This window comes from Lutjanus erythropterus, chromosome 10 (assembly GCF_056507025.1).
Source record: "Lutjanus erythropterus isolate fLutEry1 chromosome 10, fLutEry1.hap2, whole genome shotgun sequence".
NCBI classification, from domain to species: Eukaryota; Metazoa; Chordata; class Actinopteri; order Lutjaniformes; family Lutjanidae; genus Lutjanus; species Lutjanus erythropterus.
Window position 1 is genome coordinate 12,545,302 of NC_139326.1, and position 22,324 is coordinate 12,567,625.

At 40.3% G+C, this 22,324-nt stretch overlaps 3 protein-coding genes across 5 annotated transcripts; all 3 read left to right on the forward strand.

Annotated features, from left to right (window-relative positions):
* The first annotated feature begins 302 nt into the window (after positions 1-302).
* LOC146320104 (natterin-3-like) lies at positions 303-3,442 on the forward strand. The gene is made up of 3 exons (XM_084728224.1): positions 303-364; positions 1,188-1,281; positions 2,169-3,442. The coding sequence occupies exons 2-3, from the start codon at positions 1,188-1,190 to the stop codon at positions 3,254-3,256; spliced, it is 1,182 nt and encodes a 393-aa protein (XP_084584350.1). The 5' UTR covers positions 303-364; the 3' UTR covers positions 3,257-3,442.
* A 4,170-nt stretch (positions 3,443-7,612) lies between these two features.
* On the forward strand, positions 7,613-10,375 carry LOC146320105 (natterin-3-like). The gene is made up of 3 exons (XM_084728225.1): positions 7,613-7,652; positions 8,976-9,087; positions 9,206-10,375. The coding sequence occupies exons 2-3, from the start codon at positions 8,976-8,978 to the stop codon at positions 10,294-10,296; spliced, it is 1,203 nt and encodes a 400-aa protein (XP_084584351.1). The 5' UTR covers positions 7,613-7,652; the 3' UTR covers positions 10,297-10,375.
* A 588-nt stretch (positions 10,376-10,963) lies between these two features.
* ptrh1 (peptidyl-tRNA hydrolase 1 homolog) lies at positions 10,964-15,811 on the forward strand. 3 transcript variants are annotated; one of them, XM_084728228.1, is made up of 6 exons: positions 10,964-11,180; positions 11,543-11,671; positions 13,052-13,271; positions 13,605-13,704; positions 14,734-14,779; positions 15,239-15,811. In XM_084728228.1, exons 2-6 carry the CDS (start codon positions 11,564-11,566, stop codon positions 15,518-15,520), a joined length of 756 nt encoding a protein of 251 aa, XP_084584354.1. In that variant the 5' UTR covers positions 10,964-11,180; positions 11,543-11,563; the 3' UTR covers positions 15,521-15,811. The 3 variants fall into 3 exon arrangements, with proteins under 3 accessions (XP_084584354.1, XP_084584353.1, XP_084584352.1); XM_084728227.1 differs by having other exon boundaries at positions 11,546-11,671; XM_084728226.1 differs by having other exon boundaries at positions 10,964-11,671.
* Positions 15,812-22,324: the final 6,513 nt, after the last annotated feature.

Sequence of the window (22,324 nt, forward strand, 5' to 3'; positions counted from 1 at the left end):
TGTAAATGGCTTGAACACAAAACAAAAGTTTTAAAAATGTAAGTTAATTGACCTTGGAGTTTAAAGTTATATGTGACTTTTGTAAAGCCAATCGAGTTAAAAGAACTAAACTTGAGAAAACATTCAATAAGAATAAGATATTAAGTTAAACCAACAACCGTTCAGTCAAACTGATGAACACTGCAAAAAAAATGGATTTTCGTAAGCATTTTCTCAGTTTGAGAAGTCAGTTCTTCACTTCACACAGAGAAGTCACTTACAAGCTGAGCGAAAGTGCCCAGTCTGCTTTATGGTTCAGCCATAAACCAGGATATATAAACCTGGAGGTGACCTGCTGTGGACTCGGTGGGGAGCGACTGTAAGGGTGAGTGCTGTTCAGTCTTCTTTCCCCCTCAGTCAATCAGACTCAGGACAATAATTCATGATCAAGTGGCAGTAATTTCTAGCAATCAATCAGTATTAACTGGTCATAGTTTTATTCTTGCATAATTTAAAATTTCAGATTTTATTTTATACAAATGCAAGGCAAAGTCGTGGCTTCATCAAATATCTTCTGGAGAAAACTGACCATTTCATTGCATTTCCTGTACTTGATCGTCTTATTAACAAAAATAGGTTAATATTGTTAATCATAATAAAATGTGGGTTCTTCTACATAATTCCATGATGCACCGGGCATTAATAAAGGTATTGATTTTAAATGAATTGTTCTGATATTATAAATAAAATAACAAATAAAAATATAGATAATAAATAATTTTATGGTTAAAAAAATGAGTTTAAACAATTTCTGGGAAAAATAACATAAATTTCTATTTAAGTGATTAACTTGAGAGCGTTGTGTCGTTTAACACGGATGTCTACTACACTACACTGTAACAGAAAAGAGGTTATAGATAACATATAACATGCTGAAAGACAGAGATCAAACTTACAAATATTGTGTGTCTTTAAAACTTTGAGTCCAATTTGCTGTTGAGATGAAGGTCGTTTGTCTCTTGTCTTCAGCTCAAAGGAAATGATGGAATAATCCAGTCTAATGCCTAAAATTCAGATCCCTTTTGGGACAAAATGGAGGAGATGTTTGGGATAACTTTTCATTTTTAAAAGGGTGAAATGCTCTGAGAAGAACTTACAAACTTAATTCACATGCTGAGTTTTGAAAACATTTTGTGTTTCATCTCCAGATGAAGCTGTCGGTGTTGTTGCTGCTGGCCCTGGTGGCTCTGTCCTCAGCCAGTGTGCAGGACATTGTGAAAAAGAGCTCACAGTTCAGAAAAGGTAAACATGCCATATTTTTGGAAAGAGATAAAGGTACATACAGTAGTTTTGTGTTACACCCGCAGTACAGATATATAACTATACCGTGCAGGAAAGGTTGAAGGAAATGTTTTCCAGACTTCCCAGACAGTCTGATCCCTGATATTGTGTTCCCAGAGTTCATTTTCAGTTTTAGTAGTAGTTTTGTAAGAATAGCACTCAGGGAAGAGCACAAAAGTCTGGACTCTGTAAGCAGACATTGTCTATGGGCTCCGCATCTATGGCTCTTCATTCTAGCATCTTTGTGGCCCTCCTCACCATACTTGCCAACTTTGAGACCTCAAAAACAACAACAACAACAAAACAGAGACTTTGTTTCCTGCATTCTGGGAAGAAATAAAATAACAAGATATTTAGTACACTAAAACAACATTTTTATGTTGAATATTTTTAATTTTACTTTTAATTCTGAGGAAAGAATAGATATTAATTTGTGCCTCTAGTGTGAATAAATCTCTGGCACAAACATTCATCAGTTTTCTTTCATTTGTGTATTTTTTTGCTCCTGACCCTAAAAGAAAACTGACATGTCAGATTTTACAAAATGCATGCCACTTTCCTTTAAAACTTTCCCTAAGAGACAGGAATTATTCAAAGGATGTCTGGTTGGGTGTAGCTGTATTGTCCAGGTGGGAACTGTAGATATTTATAGGGCTTATACACACTACAGTATCAGAAACAGGATAATGAAAAGGAAATCAGGAGACAAACAGGAGAATTTTGATCCTGGAAGGAAATAAGGAGAATGAGGAGGGTTGTATATTCAGTACCCCTGACACCTCATATAGCTTTTGATGAAAAGTTAGGTCTGATTTAATATGTAAACTTTCCGTCTGTCTCTTCTTCAGTTTCCTTACTGAACCCAGAGCTGGAGGACCAGGTGCCTGAACCGACAGGTAACAATGTGGTGTCAGCTCCTCTGACTCCTGCAGACTTGGAACAGCAGCAGGCTCTGCCATCCTCCGTCATATTCGGTGACAACGTTAACCTGGAGTGGCTGACCTGGACCGGTTCTCTGCCCAACGGAGCTGTTGCAATCTACAACGGGTACACCGAGCGCACCGACTACGTCTGCAAGTACAAGTGCGAGGCCGGCTTCTACAACCCAAGCCTGGGCCCATACTGTCGCTACCCCTATGGAGACCGCGAGTACTACGCCCCTGAGTTTGAGATCCTGGCCAACAAAGATAACTTTGAGTTCCTGGAGTGGAAGGAAGGTTCCTACGGTTCAGTGCCCCAACATTCAGTCAGGACCTGCGCAGGTGTTGGCATCTACGTTGGGAAAAACAAGTATGGTCTCGGGAAGGTTGTTCCTCAGTTTGAAGCTTTCTTCCTGCCGTGGGAAGGCGATGAGTATTGGTACAAAAAGTACCAGGTCCTGGCCATCAACAGGGATGCCTATACCCAGCACATCACTGACGTCAAGTACAACATCGATGAGGTTGCCATCTTCCAGTATCCTCCTGAAACCATGCGCATCTCTGGAGTCACCAACAATGAGTGCCAGGCAATAACGAAGACAGTCACCATCTCAAAGACCACAGAAGTGGAGACCACATGGAACATCGGACGAGCCACCATGCTGGGCATCACAGGCAGCATCACCGCTAAAATCCCCTTTATTGGCTCCGGAGGCATCGAACTGGGCGGAGAGAAGACGCTCCAGTTCTCCAGAGGAACCACCGTGGTGGAGGCTCTCAGCCACTCCGTGTCCGTGGAGCTGACGGTCCCACCGAACCACTCCTGCAGAGTCCGCATGGAGGGACGCAAGATCAAAGCCGACATTCCCTACTCAGCACGCCTCAGCCGCACCTACCGCAACGGGGAGACCCAGTGGACATCCATCTTTGGGACATACGACGGAGTCCAGATCGGAGAAGTCCGGGCAGTCGTGGACCGCTGTGAACCTGTGGCCGATGCACAGCCTTGCCCCTAAAAGACTGACAGAAAAAACACTAAAAGATATTTTTGAACATCTTTACAGCAAATTATGTCACAATAAAAATAATGCCATGCATGTGTTGTGTGGTAAATGGAAAATGTCTCTTGTGCCAGCTGGCGACTAAAAGCAAACTTTGCATGATGAAAATACATTGAAAAATAAAATCAAATGGTCCTTTAAGTTTTTCTTTACTTCCATTTTCTTCACAACCTCTCCTCCAGCACATGACATCAAGGAAATTTTAGTACTTAGGAGTTTAAATTTACAACACATAACACACATAAACATCGGGGTAATTAAGTACATTTACAAAACATAATAAATGAAAGAGACATGCCCACAGAAGGAAAAAATATATGTAGTTGCATAGATTGAACAAAAAAAAAATCAAAAAGCGGAGAGAGTGAAAAAAGAATTTTGTAATAATAAAAAATAAATGGTGAATATTTATGAAAGGAGGGTAGATTCCAAGCGGGTCAAAGTTGTATTATGACTTAACATAAACATTAATTGTTCAGTTTTACTTTATTTAAAAGTTTTCGTCAGTCTATAGGTATTTTCATACACTCCTTGAATATTCTGGTTGTGTGTTCTCCTATGGAAACTATATCCTCACAGAACCAGTGTGCAGTTATATGTGTGCATTTTCTTTCCATAACCAAAAGAATATGAATCAATCTTGGTATTCATTTGCAACGATACCTCCAAAATATTATTCATGAGAAGAAAAACGTGGGTCCAAAAGTTCCCACCCAGGGACATGACCAGATAAGTAGTCTCTCTCTCTCTCTCTCTCTCTCTCTCTCTCTCTCTCTTTTTTTTTTTTTTTTTTGAATACGTGTTAGTGTAAATTCAAGTCAAATCATTTCCACCAGCTTAAATTAGCTAATGTTAGCATTTTAACACAGATGGTGAATATGGTAAGCATTATTCAGTGGGGCCATATTAGCACCACTGTGGCAAGTACAGATCTGCCAGCATAGATGTTTTGTACAGCAGTAGCACTAAACATATGCGGATTATGAGACCATGGGCCCCTGGGCACAGATGTGTAAAAGCCTCCCCAACCCCCAGTGGTGCAGGTACATTGACTTGCAGCCAACAGCACAATAACTGAATCCCCCTGTACCTCAGCAGGATTTACAGCCACACATAAATTCGAAGTTCAATGCTGTTGTTTTGCATTTGCTTTTTGAATTTCTCTCCATAGTGTGAGGGGCCCATATTGGAGTCCTCAGCCCCTCTAACCTTCCTACAGATCAGAGGTTCCTTTTTTCTCATCCAAGGATCCGTTACAAGATGGAAAATAAGAAAAGAACCGAGGACCCCCTCACGTATGTCCGTTGGAATAAGTTGACATTTTCTTTATACTTCTCCTTAGTTATATAAAACAACAACATAAGACAAATTTATGACAAAAATATGTGTTATGTATCAAAATATTTGCACCATGTCAGCAGAGTACCCATAATGTACATCCACATACATCAACAGCGTGTTTCACATGAATGTATACATAAAATAAAATACGATTCTGATTATTTTATATGATATACAATCAAATATATAATAGAAAATATAAAATGAGCCCAATAAAAAAGACATAAAAGAACAATAACAGGCCTTGTCTGGGTGTGAGTATGATATGCAAAAAAAAATTGTTTGTGGAAAGGAAATTGTAGTTTGTGTAAAGAAGTAATGATTACTTAAAATCATAATAAAGATCTAATAATGCCTATTGTAAAATAAATGTTTTTTTTTTTTGTTTTTTTTTACAAAGATAATGAGAATATGATCATTTAAATTTGAAAATCTGAAAACATTTCACAGACCTCCTGCCAGAGTGCCACAAACCACAGGAGGTCCATGAACCCCTGTTTGAGAAACACTGCTATAGATAAACAGAATCAATAAACAGTCACTTAATGATGATGGTTTTTGTTTCAGTAATCCCTTCAGTAGGACTTTTTGGGCTCTGTTATTGACATGAATGATTAAGTACCTTGGCTTCATGATAAATAACAGTGACTTCACAAAGAGGCTCTGGCTTAAGGCCTCCTTGGGCCCCTGGCACTGAGCCCAGTAGGCCTGTTCAGTAATCCATCCATGGCACTAAATGCATTCTGCTGTTTGTTTTTGGGGTTAATTTCATGTTTTAAAAATGCTCCAGCAGTGAATTAATAAAGATGGGAAATACTATTTGCTTTCACACACACAAATTGGGATTTCAACATTCAACTTTGACATTAAATACAGTCTTTATTTCCTGCGATACTACAAATCACACAAGACTTTTAGACTTTGCCTCCATGAGAAAAAACCCACCCTGTTTCACATATCCAATCAGCCTCTACTGTGTGAAAATAAGAAAACATGAATCACATAAATTGTGAATCACACTGAGTCATTGCTTGTCCCACTCACGATATTACTCTGAATAACACACTGAATCTGAATAACATAATATAAAGTTCTCTTGCGTTTCATGAATGACGGGTTCTTTAAAGCATTCACACTCTGAATGCTGAACTAGTGAAGGCAGTGACAGTGCAGTTTAGTCAATGTAAATGACCTTTACACAGTCTTGTTTCACAAAGAGCCCCCATTCAGACTGAAATAAATAAATTGATAATAACTTTCTGTCTCAAGGACGCACGCAGATGGCCATGACATCAGCGATTTTCAATGATAGGGCTGTGCGTGCAGAACAATGTCCGTGTTGAGCGGCTTCTCCCCTGGTTTAATCTTGGCAGCCGGCGACATTACGCAACAAGGACTTTCTTAATCAATGACCCACTACAGGGGATCTAATCAGTGCGTTCCCAGTATGAGCTTATCTGCACATACAGTATCTTGTCATCGACGGAGAAAGAGCGCCACAGCACTTTGGACATCATGCAATCCTCTATCGCCCAGTAGATACAGGGCATTAAATCCAGCCAAATTTATTTATGAAGGACTTTTAACAGTCTCATCAAAGAGTCAGTTCACAGAAAGAGGAGGGGTGGGGGACGCTGTTTTGTAAGCAACAATCAATTAAGAATCCTGTTATCATTATCAGCATGGACAGTCTTTTTACACTCCTCCAGAGCTGTAGGTAGATGTTTTCAAGTCAAGGACAAAGCAGGTCAAAAGAGCACAAGGACCCTTACATAAGCATCTGTAGCTGGTGAACAGTAAGACAATGTAGTTAAATAAGTTCAATAATTCACACATGGCCAACAGGCCGGCAGGTGGAACCTGAAGTCTGACTTCTCAGTTTGATTTCCCACAATGAACCGTTTTCAGCAGTTGTTGCACAGCTGGATGGGTTTACAGGGGTTAGGTGAACTAGTCAGCCCACACATGCTGTGCAGGCAACACTCAAAACAACAAAATACCAAAGATGTGTAAAATCTGTGCCTGCACCACCGAGGTGTACTACAGTAAACTTGCTCGGGAACTGGTATTTTACAAAGCATCGTTTCCAAAATGTGATTTATGATATAATGCATAAGAAAAGGGCAATATTCTTAACGAAAATGGGCCAACTGACCCTTTCTAAGTCCTGCCCCTTTTTGCTCTGTGCTCCAGTGACATTTGAGCAACCTTGGTAACTTCGTGAATTTTCTCCTTCTGCTTGGCATGTTAAAAAAAAGGTACATATTGCAATACATTTTAGTTGGCATGTGATGAGGTTTTATTCAAATATACCTGCATCCTACTATAAAAAACATCTAAATATGACTGTTAAGCCAAAGCCTTAATGTATCTAATGGCATATCAAATTTGGGGAGTGGAGCATGAAGGGGTTTCTGGAACAACTTCACTTATTTCCAAAGTGCAAGAGGTAAAACTCAAGCAATACTTGTATGTCAAACAGCTTAATGTTTAACTCTGGCCTTCATCAGGGTCACTCTAATAAAAAAAAAATTAAGGACACAAGATTTAGGTCACTATTTTGAATCTGGGCCTTGCTGGTAAATTTTGTCTCCCTCTCACTTCTTCTGTATCCTTAAGCAAAACACTGAACCTGCCACTGACATCAGTGTACAGTGGTTGAACTGGTCAGCTCCCAGTAAGAGTACATGCAACTGGAGTGAAACAGGCTGTTGCTCAAGAAAACCAAGTATGCACAGTCGAGCACCCTACCTCACATATATGAATTTTTAACTTGTTAATTCTGAATATTTCATTCAGAAGCTTCATGTGTGGTTATTTTCTAGTCTGAGTCTTTCCTTTAACACGAACACATCAGATTCAAACTGAGAGTGTAAACACACTGGGTCACTGGGCAAGAAGCTGCAGCAGCTCTCTCTCTTGTTTATTGCAGGCAATAATGAGTCTGCAGGGAGGTTTTAAAACTCAGCACGTAGTGCAGGCAGTGTCACTGCAGGAGGAACCTGTCGAGGTAAATACTGCTTCTCTGTATGTGAATGAAGTGCTGCTGTGTTCTCATTTTTCTGATAAACAACAATCTGCATCATTTCAAGTCTGATTATTTGGCAATCAGAATCGACAATAAATAAATATAAAATATTTGAACCTGCAATAATTTAGAACATCCATTGTAAGAGGTATTCAGTGACAATTTCTTAAGGCGGCTCCTAACATTAATCTGACATAAACGAAGGATCATCCAGTTAATAATACCGCTGCTTTAATTATATATCTGGCTCGGCACTAAGCCTGGCAGCTTCTTGATCACTTCTGAGAACATATAATCTTTGCAGCATGTGTATTCACAAAGTTGTAAAGTTGTAAACAATCAGAACTGTGTTTCTTTCCACTAATTTCCTTTAATTTTGTTTTGCATTTTTTGGTAATTGAGGTGATTCTAATTTAAACAATATTTCTAAGGAAATTCTATCTGTTTGACATAAACTCATGTTTGCTAATCAAAGGGGTCTTTTTCACCTGCTATTAAGAACAGAAACCTATTTTTGGAGTAGTATCATACAGTGTCTAACCTTTATAGACCTCTATAGATGGCCAGGAGCAAGTAGAATTTAGCTTTTTTGTTATACGGCGCAGTCCCTTATCACATTGACACAAACTCCATCCAGGTTAGGATTAGACACAGTTAGCATTATTAAAGGCTGTGTTCTATAATTGCTGGAACTAAGGCCGTCACAGTATCAGACTTTATGACATATGACGATGTGAAAACAGCGAAACACTGTGATGGACGATGATATCGTTGTTGTATTTCTGTTACTGTACGTTTCAGCCAAAAAAAGCCAAGATTAATGCAAATAATAAAAAATTTTAAAATGACTACATTTTAAATGTGCGCCTAAATCAAAACATGCTTACACAGGACAGTAAATAGTGCGATTATGTTATCTTATGTTTAACATTACATCACAATTTAACTTTGTCAGTTTCCAAAGGAGGGCATGACAGAAAGAAATTAGTGTTTATTAGGGATGCACCAATTTATCAATCAAACATCAGTATCAGCCAATATTCAGCTTGTTGACTGCTTTTGACAAATAAAATGACATCAACCAACGGCAGAGCTCATTTTTACATCAATTTTGTGCTTACTAAATGTTGAATTGGTTATTCACAGCTGGACTCGGACTTTTCATCGGTATCGTATCGGCCCAGAATTTCACGACTGTTGCATCTGTATTTATTACTTTTGTAGGTTTGATGAGTTTTGGCTTTGTAGCTTTGCTTCAAATTAAATTTCCTCTGATCCTGACATGTGTTTCCCCTGTGTGTGCAGATGAGGTTTTGTGTCGCTGTTGTCTTTGCAGTGCTGCAGCTCTGCAGCCCAGCGGTGCAGGCTGACCCGCTGCTCTACATCTCCCAGCTGCAGGACGGCCAAGAAAGACCTAGTGAGTCACATCATAACATTACAGTTTCATATAGTCAGACACTCAGAGAGAGAGTTTACTTAAAAGATATGTTTTATACCAAAACCTAATGCCAGTTTTCTTCTGTCTTGTCATGCAGTGCGATGGCTTAACCCCTCGCTGGAAGATGTCGTCCCTTCCCGGGAAGTCATCAAGCCTCCTAAAATTAAAGATATCCCACAAACTGAGACGACCTCACACTCCTTCCCCATGTTTGGTGAATACACCAACCTCAAGTGGGTCACTTGGAACGGCTCCCTCCCAAACGGCGCTCTCGCCATTTTCAACGGCTACACCGAACGCACTGACTACGTGTGCAAAGTCAACTGCGAGGCCGGCTTCTACACTCCCAGCAAAGGCAGCTTCTGCCAGTACCCGTACGCCGACAAAGAGTATGCATCCTCCAAGTTTGAAGTGCTGGTAAATGTGGACCACTTTGAGTTTGTGCAGTGGGTTGAAGAATCGTACGGGTCAGTCCCACCTTTTTCCATCAAAACTTGTCCCAACTCAGACATCTACGTTGGCAAGAACAAGTACGGTCTTGGCAAAGTGGTGACCCAACATGAGGCTTTCTTCCTTCCCTGGGAGGGCGATGAGTACTGGTACAAGCACTACCAGGTCTTCGCCGTCAACACAGACAGCTACAGCCAGCACATCTCTCATGTGGAGTACGCCATCGACCAGATGGAGCTGTTCCACCACCCTCCGGAGGCGCTGAAGCTCGCCAAAGTCACCAACCTGGAGTGCAGTAGTGTGGTGAAGACAGTGAACTTGGAGAAGACCAGTACGATGGAGAAGACCTGGGACATCGGCAGAGAGACCCGCAATGGCTCCGTCTCCACCATGACAGCCAAAGTGCCCATCCTCGGCCCGGGAACCGTGGACTTAAGCAAGGAGCAGACGGTGACCTTCTCAGAGGGGACCAAAATGGTGGAGTCCATCAGTCACTCTGTCTCCGTGGAGCTGGTGGTCCCACCCAACCACTCCTGCGCCGTCAGGATGGAGGGCAGGAAGATGACAGCTGACATCCCCTTCACCGGCAGACTGAGCAGGACCAACCACAATGGAGACACCCACTGGACGTACATCACAGGCACCTATGACGGCGTGACCGTCGGCGAGATCAACGCTGTGGTGGAGAGATGTCAGCCACTGACTGACGTTGTTCCCTGCTCGCCAGCTCAGGACTGATAATCAGTCTGTTGAACTTACAGCTCAAAAGGCAAATATTAGAAATAAATGTCATCAAATAAAATACAATAAAACTTTTGATGGAGTTTCTTTTTTGTGTTCCTTTAATGAGATATTTAAAGTCAGTTACTGCCACATACTTGACCCTTGAGGCATCAATATTTCATAATTGCATTGATTGTTGTAAAATTATAGGAATTATTACAGGGAATTGTCAAACGTAAAGAATCTAAGCAAAATAAAATAGAAACAATATAAAACCATTTGTTAATTCCATGGCTATCATTTGATTATTCTTAAACAACATTTTTTGAATTACTATTAGTCTATTAAAAGGTCTTTATTATTCAGAAGCCATGCACTTTAATCACATACTGCCACTAACGCACTAATACACACAGGTGTCACCAATGATAATTAAGATTCAGGTGCAGCTAAATTGCACGTTGGCTCACTGGAAAAACTCTGCCACAGTAAATGGAGCCTTAATAATCACCATTTGTAACACCTGTGTTTACCCTACAGTTTAAGTGTAATCTGTTGAATACAGCAGAGACATAACATTGTTGGTTTTGAGTGTTGACTAAAATGCAGTGTATTTCTCAGTCACAGAGCTAGATGGCGCTGTAGCCCAACAGAGGCGGACAAGCCAGTTCATTCATGTTGTCTTTGTAGCGCTCGTTGACTTCTGTCTGAGAGGCATGACAGGGTGACCAGTTCATATAACCTGTTATGAGACATGAAAATGTTTTAAAAATTACTTAAATTCTCAATTCAACCGGTATTATATTATGTTAGCCTCACCGGTGCCAGTGTTTTGAACGTATTGTGCGTGTGTTGTTCTTAATTTGGTCTGATGCTGTCTTGAGCAGTTAGCCAACAAGGTACAGTAAGCTAACTAAACTTAGCAATACCAGTTTAAGATACTTTAACCTTCACATACTCGTGATATCAGTACGATGTAAAAACTTACGTTTGTGTTTCTGTGAGTTTCTTATTTAATGTAGCTAAATATTAAAGGCAAATGCCGATAAACACCTCAGATATAGTGAAAACCATTGAGAAATCGGTCCAGTGACACGATAATCATAACAGGATGTTCACATAGCAGCTGTTATTTCATCGCTGTAAATAAAACATCTGGAATTTGACTAAATGACAAGAGCAGACGGTCTGTTTCATGGGCCGATTGAAAAAAGGCACAGTTTTAAGTAAAGTTTGTCGGTATTTGTCACTCTGTTTTAAGAAGCTGTTGAACTTTATCACAATGCGACGACTTTTAACACGAGTCATACACCGAGTTTTGCTGAGTGAGCTGTTTACACCTGCGATGGGCATTGAAGCAGAAATACACACACAAGGCCGCCGAAAACTGGTAAGTTTATTTAATCTCACATCCTCTACATTTTGTCTACTACACTATAGTCACACGTTTGTTAAACTTTTGGTTGTCATAAGTTTATTTACTTACACTATTTTGAAAAATGTCACCAAACTCCATTGAAACTTCTGCTAATTTAATGTTGTTTTGCTGATGGGACAAAGTATTTATCCCATAATATAAGTCTGGATACATTTTCTGGATCAGTCTAAACCACTTTTGAATTCGGTATGAATTTCATTTAATTAAGTCCTATATATTAAGTTAAACATTGAGTTGGAGTTCAGCTAATTATCTCTGCTCCCTTTACTACTTGTGTAATGTGAGCTGGTACATTTTCCAGCCACAAAAAAAATAATTTAATGGAGACTGAACACGCAAGCATACCATATTAAATAAGTTTAATTTTCACTGTGGCATTGTAAAGACAGTTGTGTTTTCCTTTAATAATTTGTCTGTTGAGTTCCACTGTGTTAACTTGCCTGTGCCTTTTCACAGTGTCCTGTTCAACTCAAAATAAATACTAGCTCAGTGTGTAGAGGCAGAACACAATGTTTGCAGTGTGTTAGTAGCCATAGAGCCACAGTTTAATACAATGTAGTCTATAGTAATCCTTTAAATAGAGCTGTTGCTGCTGCCAGTGGATCAGTACCATCAGTACAAGGCAGTGGCTGTATATGTATGTGTGTGTAATGTGTGTTTATGTCAGCCTCCTCAGCTAAACTCAATGTCTCTCCTACTTTTCTGATGATTCACAATTGGCATTGTAGCAACAATAATCCATTTGTCATTCTGATGTGGCGCAGTCATCTGAGTAGACTTAATTTAACAGTGGAGCTCTATGGCACAGATGATGTATGAGGATTTGGACATACAGACAATACTTCTTGGTAGAATTACTTTGGTCTTGTTAACAGTGAGAAAACTATAATGGTAATCCACTTAAGGCAATTTCAAAGTCCTGTACATATATTTAAAAGAAAAAGAGAAAAATAAAAGACTTTAAAATTGTGAGTTTAAAAGAGAAGGCAAAAATAATATGGAAACATGTTCCAAATAAGAGACAATAATGGGGAAGAATGATAAAGAATAAACAAATACAGGCAATAAACATGAGATTCAAAGGATTAAGAGAATAACAGTGTCTGGAGTGCACTGTAGATCATCTGGTAATTTGTTCCAGAAATCTATGTATAGCATATCACCAACCATTTCCTTTAACATGTGATGATCCAAATCTAAACAATACATTGATATGTATCTGAAGATCTTCTCTTTACTGCTACTTTTATTTTTTTTTTCTTGTCAAACCCAATTTAAAGATTATTAGTTAAAACATAGTCAAGTGTGTGTATGTGTTTGTTTGTGTGTCAGGTGGTGGGCCTGGGCAACCCAGGGATGGAGGGTACCAGACACAGCATTGGCATGGCGGTGCTTGGCGCGCTCGCTGCCCGGCTCGGCGTGGCCGACCGTTGGCGCGGCGACAAGCACGTGTCTGGTGAGGTCATCGTGTCAGAGGTAGAACACACGCATGTGGTGCTGCTCCGTCCCAGGCTGCTGATGAACGTCAACGGGGTGTCCGTGGCCAAAGCAGGTGAGGTCACCATCTCTTTGTGTCTGTGTATGTGTGTCAGTTGTCTGTCTGTCTCTTATCTCAAGCACCTTTGTTTGCCATTTAATTAATTGCCTATGTGGGACAAATAATTAAACAGAAATTTAATCAACAACCACAGCGTCACACTGGCGTCATTCAGCATCAGTGTTTGTGTGTTTACATCAAAGATTAAATGAATCAGGACTTTCCTGAATGTGTTAACATCAATTTCTCTTCACAGACTATTATGTTCAACCCGATAAAGCAGCAACAGCACTGAAACCAATTCCACATTGAATGTTTGCTCTTAAGTGTCTGTTTGTCCTCTTCTAGCTAGTAAATACGGCATCAGGCCTGAGGACATCCTGCTGGTCCACGATGAGCTGGACAAACCTCTGGGGAAAATCGCCATCAAACATGGAGGAAGTGCCAGGTCGGTTTTGTTCATAATGTTCTTGTTATCTGAATTTCGCACTCGTGTGTTACCTCTGGATACTGACGTTTGAAGGCCTGGAACAGGGAAGCAAATGTCATTCATATAACTTTCAATGTGTGTAAGCAGTAGACCTGACTGTTGGTGAATTGAGCTTCCTTTGAGAAATAATAACCCATCATATGTGAAGTGACTGAAGATTCAGTAGTGCAAAAATAAAGGATTTAGGATCATAAATACAGTGGAAAGAGCTTACAGTGATCAAAAAGCTTGGGACAGAATCATTCATATACATACGTGTTTAAATGGGGTTTATATGGGGGGAAAAAAATTAAAGCTACAGCAACCCATCTGCTTCTGCTACTGGCTCTGTTTGCTGTGTGCACATTGAAATCGTGACATGAAAAAGAACATTTTCTCTCAGTGAAAAGGGTGGTGTCCTCGACGCTTATGATAAAGTGTCAGCGAGAAGCAGCAACAAAACTTGGTGTTCCTCAGGCTACCGTGTGTAGGTACTCAAACAACAGGAAACAGTCAGGCTGCTAGTGATGGAGACAGAACACAGCACCTTGGGTTGAAGCCGTTCCTGTCAAGTGGATTGAATGTTTTGGCAGCGAGCCTGGGAGAGAACAAATTCAGTGTTTCTATAGGCTGCTTTGAGCAATTTAAAAAGAGAGAGAACATTGTGCTTAAGAAACTGCACAGGGAGGCTGCTGAGGCTGACACAACCACTGAAACAGCTGTACTGCTTTTTAAAACAGTCAATAAAATTCAATAAATAGCAAAGCTGTCTGTTTTATTACTTTATATTTATGTAATAAATACACAAATGTCCATTAGATGGAAATCTGCTTGAGAAATAAACACAAAGAAAAGTAATTTGGTCATAATAATCATAGGAGAGACATAAAACATACTGAATAAGAAAATTATAAAAATTGTAAATCATGAAGTGTTTGATTTGCACGTGTTTAAAATTACACGGACAATGCGAAATTAACTTTGATCACAAATTCCTCTTCTTCACAGAGGTCATAACGGAGTCCGCTCCTGTGTAGACTGTCTTCAGACTGATGTAAGTTCACAACACTTTGAATTGTTGTGGAGTTTCAGGTTCATTTTTGATTTTATTGTCTTTTTTTATTTGTGTTTTTATGTTTGATTTAATTTGACATTTTGATCTACTGGTTAAACTAATGGTGACATCTCAGGCATATTTCTATAGTGGTTATTGAGGAGAGGAGATAAAAGGATGCTGCATATGTATAGCAAAATTAATATATACAGTAAATGTGTACTATACATACAGACATAGTAAAATGTAATACACATGTAGAACTAAGGAAGGTACAAAATATAAACGCACTGCATGAATGAAAGTGCTGAAAACGTATGAGGCAAAATTTTCAGAGGAAAATGTTTGTGTGCTTGATGCTGAAAAGAAATAAAAAGAAATCAGGCTCAAAACAATAGACTGAAGGTAGATTGTGTGTAGAACAGTGAACAGCAGGATTGTCTCACGTCTCTCCTACAGGTGATGCCCAGACTTCGGGTCGGGATCGGCCGGCCGACGGGGAAAACATCAGTGGAACGTCACGTCCTGGGCCGCTTCTCCTCAGAGGAGAAGAAAGTTCTGGACTCTGTTCTGGTCCAGAGTGTGGACCTCCTCCTCTCCCAGCTCTCCCAGCAGGAATCCCAACAGGACCCCCAGTCCCCCTCCTCACCAGCAGGTGGCAGACACGCAGCACAGAAGAGGAAGGAGAGGGAGCGCTCAGCCTCTCCAGCTCACGACTCTGCTGCTGCTGCTCAGAGCTGAAGCTCAGAGTTTCTGAACTCAAACAGGAGGAGAAAACATGAACCTTTACAGAGAGACGATCTGTACTGAGACTGTATTTATTCTCTGGTGTGAGTTAAAGGAGGCTCATTTCTATGGAGCATGATAATGGCTCAAAATGATGAATGTAATCCCAAAAATTGGTCAAAAGTTCATAATGGATGACCGATGCTGCATTTTTGAGGTGAATGACAGTATCAGCAATTGCCAGAGACAATGTATATCAGCTGATGTTTATTTATTTCTACATAAACATACCATAAACACTGAAAATTGTTTAAATTTGGTTATTAAAATTGTGATGTATATGTGTTGGGTAAGATATTTTAGATGAAACATAAACCTTCAGTGTTCTCTGGTGGACAAAATTAAGCAAGGGAGACGCTGGGATTCATGTAAGAATACAAAGTTGTTTTCAACAAATTCCCTTAAGTGCTTCACTTGTTTCAACTTGATGAAAACCATGTGTTCATGAGGAAGTGCATGTTAGTGAGATTTGATAACTACCATAATCAACACCCCCAAATTGCCGTACCAAGCCACCTGCTCCGCTCTGTTTGTGAACACTTTCACTCACAAGGATGTTGCCCAAGAGTAAAGAGAAGGAGCCTCGAGCTCTGCTGTCAGAAAAAACAGACAAAAACATAAAGTTGGCAGTGTTAGTTGCGCTGTAGGGGGGACTTGAAAGGATTATCTGGAAAAAACTGTACCAGAACACTGTGATCATCAGAGCAGTTCAGTAAAAGTGAAAGAAATAGAGAGTACGTTTTGATGTGAAGTTAGATGCTTAAGAACATCTTTCTAAAAACAAACAGTCTATGAACTAGATGTGTGGAGGTTGAGGGTGTGGAGACAGTCATGGGGATGAATGAGTGAATGTTGTACTGTAGGTGGTGTTGGTGCAAGAGAGGAGGATGATACTGGACAGAGACCTGCAGAAAGACTCTGAGGCAGCAATTTTCCTGAACTACTGAACTATAAAAGTTGCTGTGCAGAAATATCTTTTGAAGAGATTTTTATGTCATAAGTTTATTTTTGGTTTTTATTTTTCATTTAAGTTGATTTTAGTATTCAAACAACAGTTCTGAACCACCTGTAAATTTTGTTTATACACAAGGTTGTGATTTCCACTGGGGGTTGGGGAGGACTTATCAAAGTCCTGGTTTTGACTCCCTGTAAAAGTTTCTCTGAACAGTGCTCTCCTGCTGTTCAGACACTGAGGTAGATGAGAGAAGATCAAGGTGAAATTTGTTTAATTGAGAGACTCACTTATGTGACTCATTTCCAGTTACCACTGTGAACTCAAACCAATGAACAAAGCAGTTGTTAGTGCTGTGTGTTTTCTTGGGATTTACCTCCCAGACTAGATATAGTCTGCACTGCTGGTGAAGGCTGTTGCTTATATACGCAGTACGAACGAAATCTGAGAAACAACATGGCAAAGTGTTTTGAACAACACAGATCCAGTCATGGTTTGTAATAACTGGCAGAATAAGACAGAAATTGAAGATAATGTTCACAAGTATGTCTTCATGAGTGTATAATCACCTGATAATAAGACAGTCATGTTGCCTTGCCATGTGTTTACAGAAGCTCAGAATGGAAAAACCAAACGCTGGCTCTCGATATGGCCTTTCACATTTTTAGCGAGTTTTGTGGCTGCAGTAGGTTCGTCTACATGCTTGCAAATGGGGAGTGAGGCAAGGTTTTTGCATTGTGCAAGCTCACTGCTAGATGCCACTAAATCCTACACACTGGTCCTTTAAGTTTATCTTTGGCATTTCTATAGTGAAACTTAATATTTCTTAGTAGCCAACATACAGTATACTGTGATACTGATGTATCTGTGATAAACTGCTATAAGCTCAAACTACAATCACAGCACTGGACAGTTGGCACAGTTGACTGTATTTCAGCCTGTTTTTGTTACTAAAAACGGATATTTTGATCCAAAGTGGATTTTAAATGTGTTGACTCTCTACTTGAGGATATGTGTTTTTAACAGCAGCTGGGCTTTGGCGCAATTTTCTGTCAGGATCTCATAATTTGGCATGGTGCATTTTATAATTTCCAATAAACTACTTGTTAGTACAGCTGTAGAACCAAGCTGAACATTAATTATCATTGTAAATAAGCAGGGAGGTTAAAGGTTAAAGCTACTGAACCTGTCTGTTCTGTATGAGGAGAGTCAGCGCTGTAAAGGTCTTATTTGGTGCTGACATTAAACTAAAAATGTGTGTGTGCATTATAAGTCAATAGACTAACAAGAATGTTTCTCCCTGGTGATGCAGTCAATAATTGAACTCTTTTCTTGAAGCTCAATTTCTCCTCTTTTGTATCTAACAGTGAAAGCGAGCCTCTTCACACTGCTGTCACCCCAACATACGGTTCTCCTCACATGCTGCTCTCTTCCATCTTGTCCTCCCCGATGTGGCTCTTTTGGCTAAAAACATATTGATTTCCCCTTCCGATTGTCACACTAATTACACTCTTCATCAATTAGGTGTCTTTAATGAGTTGCATCCAGTCAAGAGGCGCACTGCGTTCTCACACTGCAGAGAATGCCAGAGAAGGGAGGGTTCGGCGGGGGGAGGGTGCTGGACAAAAAAAGCCAGAAAAGAGCATATAAAACAGCGGAAAGAGGCCGACGAGCTGCTGAATGAGGGAAATCAATACAAAGGAGGCCAGTAGATTGCGATGGAGGGCTGAAGAAGAAAGGCAGGCGAGAAACAAAAGGGGCCAAACATTGTTTAGAGCCGGTTTGTTTGAGGCCTTCTGTCCTGCTGTAGCTCAGAGTCACAATAGCTGCAGGGACACACTTGTGGACATGAGGAGGAGGAGGTGGGGGGGCTCAAAGGAAACTTCTTCACTCCATGACACCCCCACACACACACTGAACACCCCTCACCCTCCTAAAACCCCCCGTCTTTCTCTGCTGTGACCCCGTTGAGCCACCCTTCGCCTCCATCAGGCCACTTTCCCAGCCGCTGCTCGCTGGTCAGCTTTAGGAGGCTTCACCAGCGGCTTCAATAACTTTTCATCTGCAGGGGTCAGAGGTCGGCAGCGGGGCCGGACACCTGGGTCTTTAGAGGAGACCCTAAATTTATTCAGGGACGGGAGCCCCATCCTCCCCCTATGTTCTGTGGCCAGGAAAAGTTGGTCCAACAGTGGCCTGGTGGGGGGTCTTCCCACATATGAGCTAACTGTGCAGAAACACAAAACAAACCCACTGACTCCACTCATACTGGGAAGGCTAATTAACAAGAGCTACATTAATAGATCATATAGACGCTGCTGGTGTGATTCTGTGGATGGTAATGTCCACCATGTTGATTCAGACTGAGATATCTACTATAAGATGAATTGCTATGAAATTAATTGTCCCCACTCACTGGATCCTCCTGACTTTGATGATCCTCTGACTTTTCCTCCAGTTCCATCATCAGGTTGACATTTGTGTCTTTGCATCAAATAACTCAACATCTACCAGATGGATTGGCAGTAAATTTTTGCAGATGTTCATGGTCTCCAGATGATGTACCACGCAGCGCGCTCATGAAATTTCAGAGGGTGGACCAAATTATTGTTTTCCAAGTCACAAGTAAGTCCCAAGTCTTTCCACTTGAGTTCAGAACAAGTCAATTTCGTTCTTTGTGCAACATGAAATCTCAAAATTGGAAATTGTCGCATCTTATTCAGTACTTTTCTACCTGCACATTTTGTATACTGTAATTTGTTTTTTGTTCACAACCTCATAGTTTTTGTACACAAACAAAATCTTTGGGATCATTTTTTTCCAACTGGAGCTCAACATTTGTTCCAATTGGTTCAAACAAATTGGATCTATAAATTGGATTCTATATTTTTAAATAACATATTTGTTAATCATCAGGCGTGGAGGGAGGTATCAAGTATTTCAAAAGGCTCAAGTCCAAGTAATGTCACAAGTCACTGGTGTTTAAGTCCTAGTCAAGTGGCTTTCTTGATTTTGTTGAGTCAAAAGTTGTCAAACCCTGTGAGGTTGGATAGATTTACCATCAAATATGGTTCAAATGTTCATGGTCCTGAGAGGATGTCGGCATTTTAGCACACTAAATTAAACATTATTAAACATGAGTAAACATTATTAAACAGATGCTAAACATCAGCATGTTAGCATTGTAATTATAAGCATGTTAGCATGCTGACATTAGCCTTTACGTCAGAGCACCACTGTCTGAGTACAGCCTCACAGGGCTGTAGACTGTTTGTCTGGTTATATTAACACTGAATCAAATACAAATACTAGCTCATATTTTTGTTTTTGTGGCACATTTAAGCCATGTTTGCATTGCACGCTGCAGCTCAGTTCTGCTCCGCTCAACTCACTTTTGGTACCAGATTTTTTTTTTTCTTGATTTTGTTGTCCATTGCAGATAGTACCCCCAACACAGGCAGGATTCTTAGCTGATCGTCATAGTGACGCCACGTGAAACTGCCATGACATCATCTTCAAGACAACACAAGCACAAACAATGGACGATGTTACACGGATGGCTGTTTGGTTTCTGGTTTAGTTGCTGACCACAGTTACCATCCCTATTATCTTGACAACATGTGGCACCACCAACCTGCTGCAGAGGCATGTAGTGTCAGAAGTGTCGACGTACAACACAAGACAAGCGACTCATCCTGGATCTGAAGAGTCTGAAGCGTAGTATTACTGCAGACATCAACAGTTCCCAAAATGAGGTTGATTCACCGGTAGACATCCCATGGAAAGTGGGACCAGTCCAGACCAGACCACATGTTTCTCCATTTCCTCTGTTAAGTGATGAATTTTAGTTTGCTGACATCAAAATCTGCTACCAGTCCTGAACAGATGCTTTCAGTGTTTTTCCATCGCTTGTCAAAAATTAGCATTCCTGTGACATTTAAATTTTCAGCTGAAACTTCCAAAAAATTCCACTGTAAAGTAGTGCCATGCTGTTCAACAATACTGAACTTTTATTTGGTTATTTGGGGGTCCTTGTTGTTGCATTTTCTTATTCAGATTTCATTGTGCTGAAGTCAGTTTGACTAAAACTCCAACTCGGATCCTGTTTTATTAGTTGCTTCCTATATCATTGATAATGATAGATAAACTGTGGGGTGTGGAGCATTTTTACAGAAGTCCAGAACGGACAAACCAAACACCGGTGCTAGAAAGGGCCTTTCACACTTTTTGCAAGTTTTGTTGCCATGATGGGTTATTCTACACACTTGGAAGGGCAGAGTGAAGTGGATTAGCTGTAAGGTGTAAGTTTACTGCTAGATGTTGATGAGGAATTGATTTAAAGCACAAATCATCCTGTGTTACAAACTGGAGGTGTGGCATTTGATTTGGGTTTTTACCAGGAAAAAGAACTTTTTCAAAAACTCAAGGTTGAACAATTGGGGCAAACAAATAATTCGGTCTTTGTAGGTAATTTTGCGATCTACTGTGTAGAACCAAATGTTCTTCCACACTCTTCTCAAATGCTTCAGTGTCTTGATTATCCAATCAGCACTGTTTTGCTCGCTAGTGTCCTCATCAATTTTATTTATTAGCTTTGTTAACTGTCAATAGGTCAAGCTGAAGAGTGCCCTCACTGAACCACAAAGCAAACTACTTCTACTGCTCTGTTGTGCTCATAGACTCCAAATTTCTATTACAGAGTTTAAATTTTGACTAAAAAGTGAGAGCTCTCCCAGGCGGGATGGAGTTTCACCCTCAATACAGACTAGAAGTTCGATATTTCAGCTTTGGCTGACTGGCTGATTTGATTTTGACCATTTTCTCCTTAAAAGTCCTTCAGCTTTATAGAAGTGCAAGACTAAATTGCCGAAGTGCATGCATATAATAGTAATCTTTAATAGTAACTCTCTTGCAAGCTCAGTGTATGTTATTTTTATTGCATATTATGCCTACAATTGTTACCTTTGGCAAGCACACACAGGAAAAATATGGGTGAAATTTGGTGCATTTGTCCTTTAATTGCATTTTTATTTCATATGATAACATGATATTTATAATAATTTAAGACAACACCTCATAGTGTTTCTTTGGTCCAGAATAGTGACGTCACTGTGCCTCATGTTATTTTTTTCCCACCAGTCTTAAGGTAGCTCTCCTGATGTTCCTGTAATGTTTCTGTAGGGACTGAATAGTAATTTATAGTGACCTTAATGTATTTTATCTCCTGGTGTATTACTGTAATGTTCCAGTAGGGACCTGTAGTGTCTCTTTCATTATCATTACTGTTTCTTTTTTCATGAGGAGGCTTCTGTTTTTTTTTTTCTCCTCGAGCGGCATCACAGAATAGACTGAAGGCGTCCTGGTTTCCCATGGCAGAGCCGTGTGTTACAGTGAATCCAGGCCCGTTGGGGATCCTTTTCTCATTCGTCTCTTTCCGATGAGCAAGCATTAATAACGCGTCCTTTTCCCCTTTCATAGCCATAATCTCCAGTGATCTTGGGCCTCCCGCACTAAATTATTCTTACAGGGCCATGAAAAGGCAGCAGCGGGGCCCTTTAAGAGGCAAATGAGCATCCAACGTGCAAAGATGTTCCCAGCAACGGAAATGTTAACTCACCGTACAGAGCAGAGCAGGGCACAGGGAATCCACTGGCATGTCTGATGAGAGGGGAAGACAGGGTCCACCGTCGCCCTGAAGGCAAAGCCTGCTGGGTAATTTATCCTTTAACCCCTTGTCTAACTGTTTACATTTGGCTTTGAGCTGATGGTTTTGTACAGAGCGCCTCACAAGGAGTGCAACAGTAAAGATT

Coding starts and splice junctions, on each gene's coding strand:
- LOC146320105 (XM_084728225.1), top strand. CDS start 8,976: ATGAGGTTTTGTGTCGCTGTTGTCTTTGCAGTGCTGCAGCTCTGCAGC. Junction 9,088..9,205: donor GGACGGCCAAGAAAGACCTA/GTGAGTCACATC, acceptor CTTGTCATGCAG/TGCGATGGCTTAACCCCTCG.
- LOC146320104 (XM_084728224.1), top strand. CDS start 1,188: ATGAAGCTGTCGGTGTTGTTGCTGCTGGCCCTGGTGGCTCTGTCCTCA. Junction 1,282..2,168: donor GAGCTCACAGTTCAGAAAAG/GTAAACATGCCA, acceptor TCTCTTCTTCAG/TTTCCTTACTGAACCCAGAG.
- ptrh1 (XM_084728226.1), top strand. CDS start 11,477: ATGGGCCGATTGAAAAAAGGCACAGTTTTAAGTAAAGTTTGTCGGTAT. Junction 13,705..14,733: donor AAACATGGAGGAAGTGCCAG/GTCGGTTTTGTT, acceptor TCTTCTTCACAG/AGGTCATAACGGAGTCCGCT. Junction 14,780..15,238: donor TAGACTGTCTTCAGACTGAT/GTAAGTTCACAA, acceptor TCTCTCCTACAG/GTGATGCCCAGACTTCGGGT.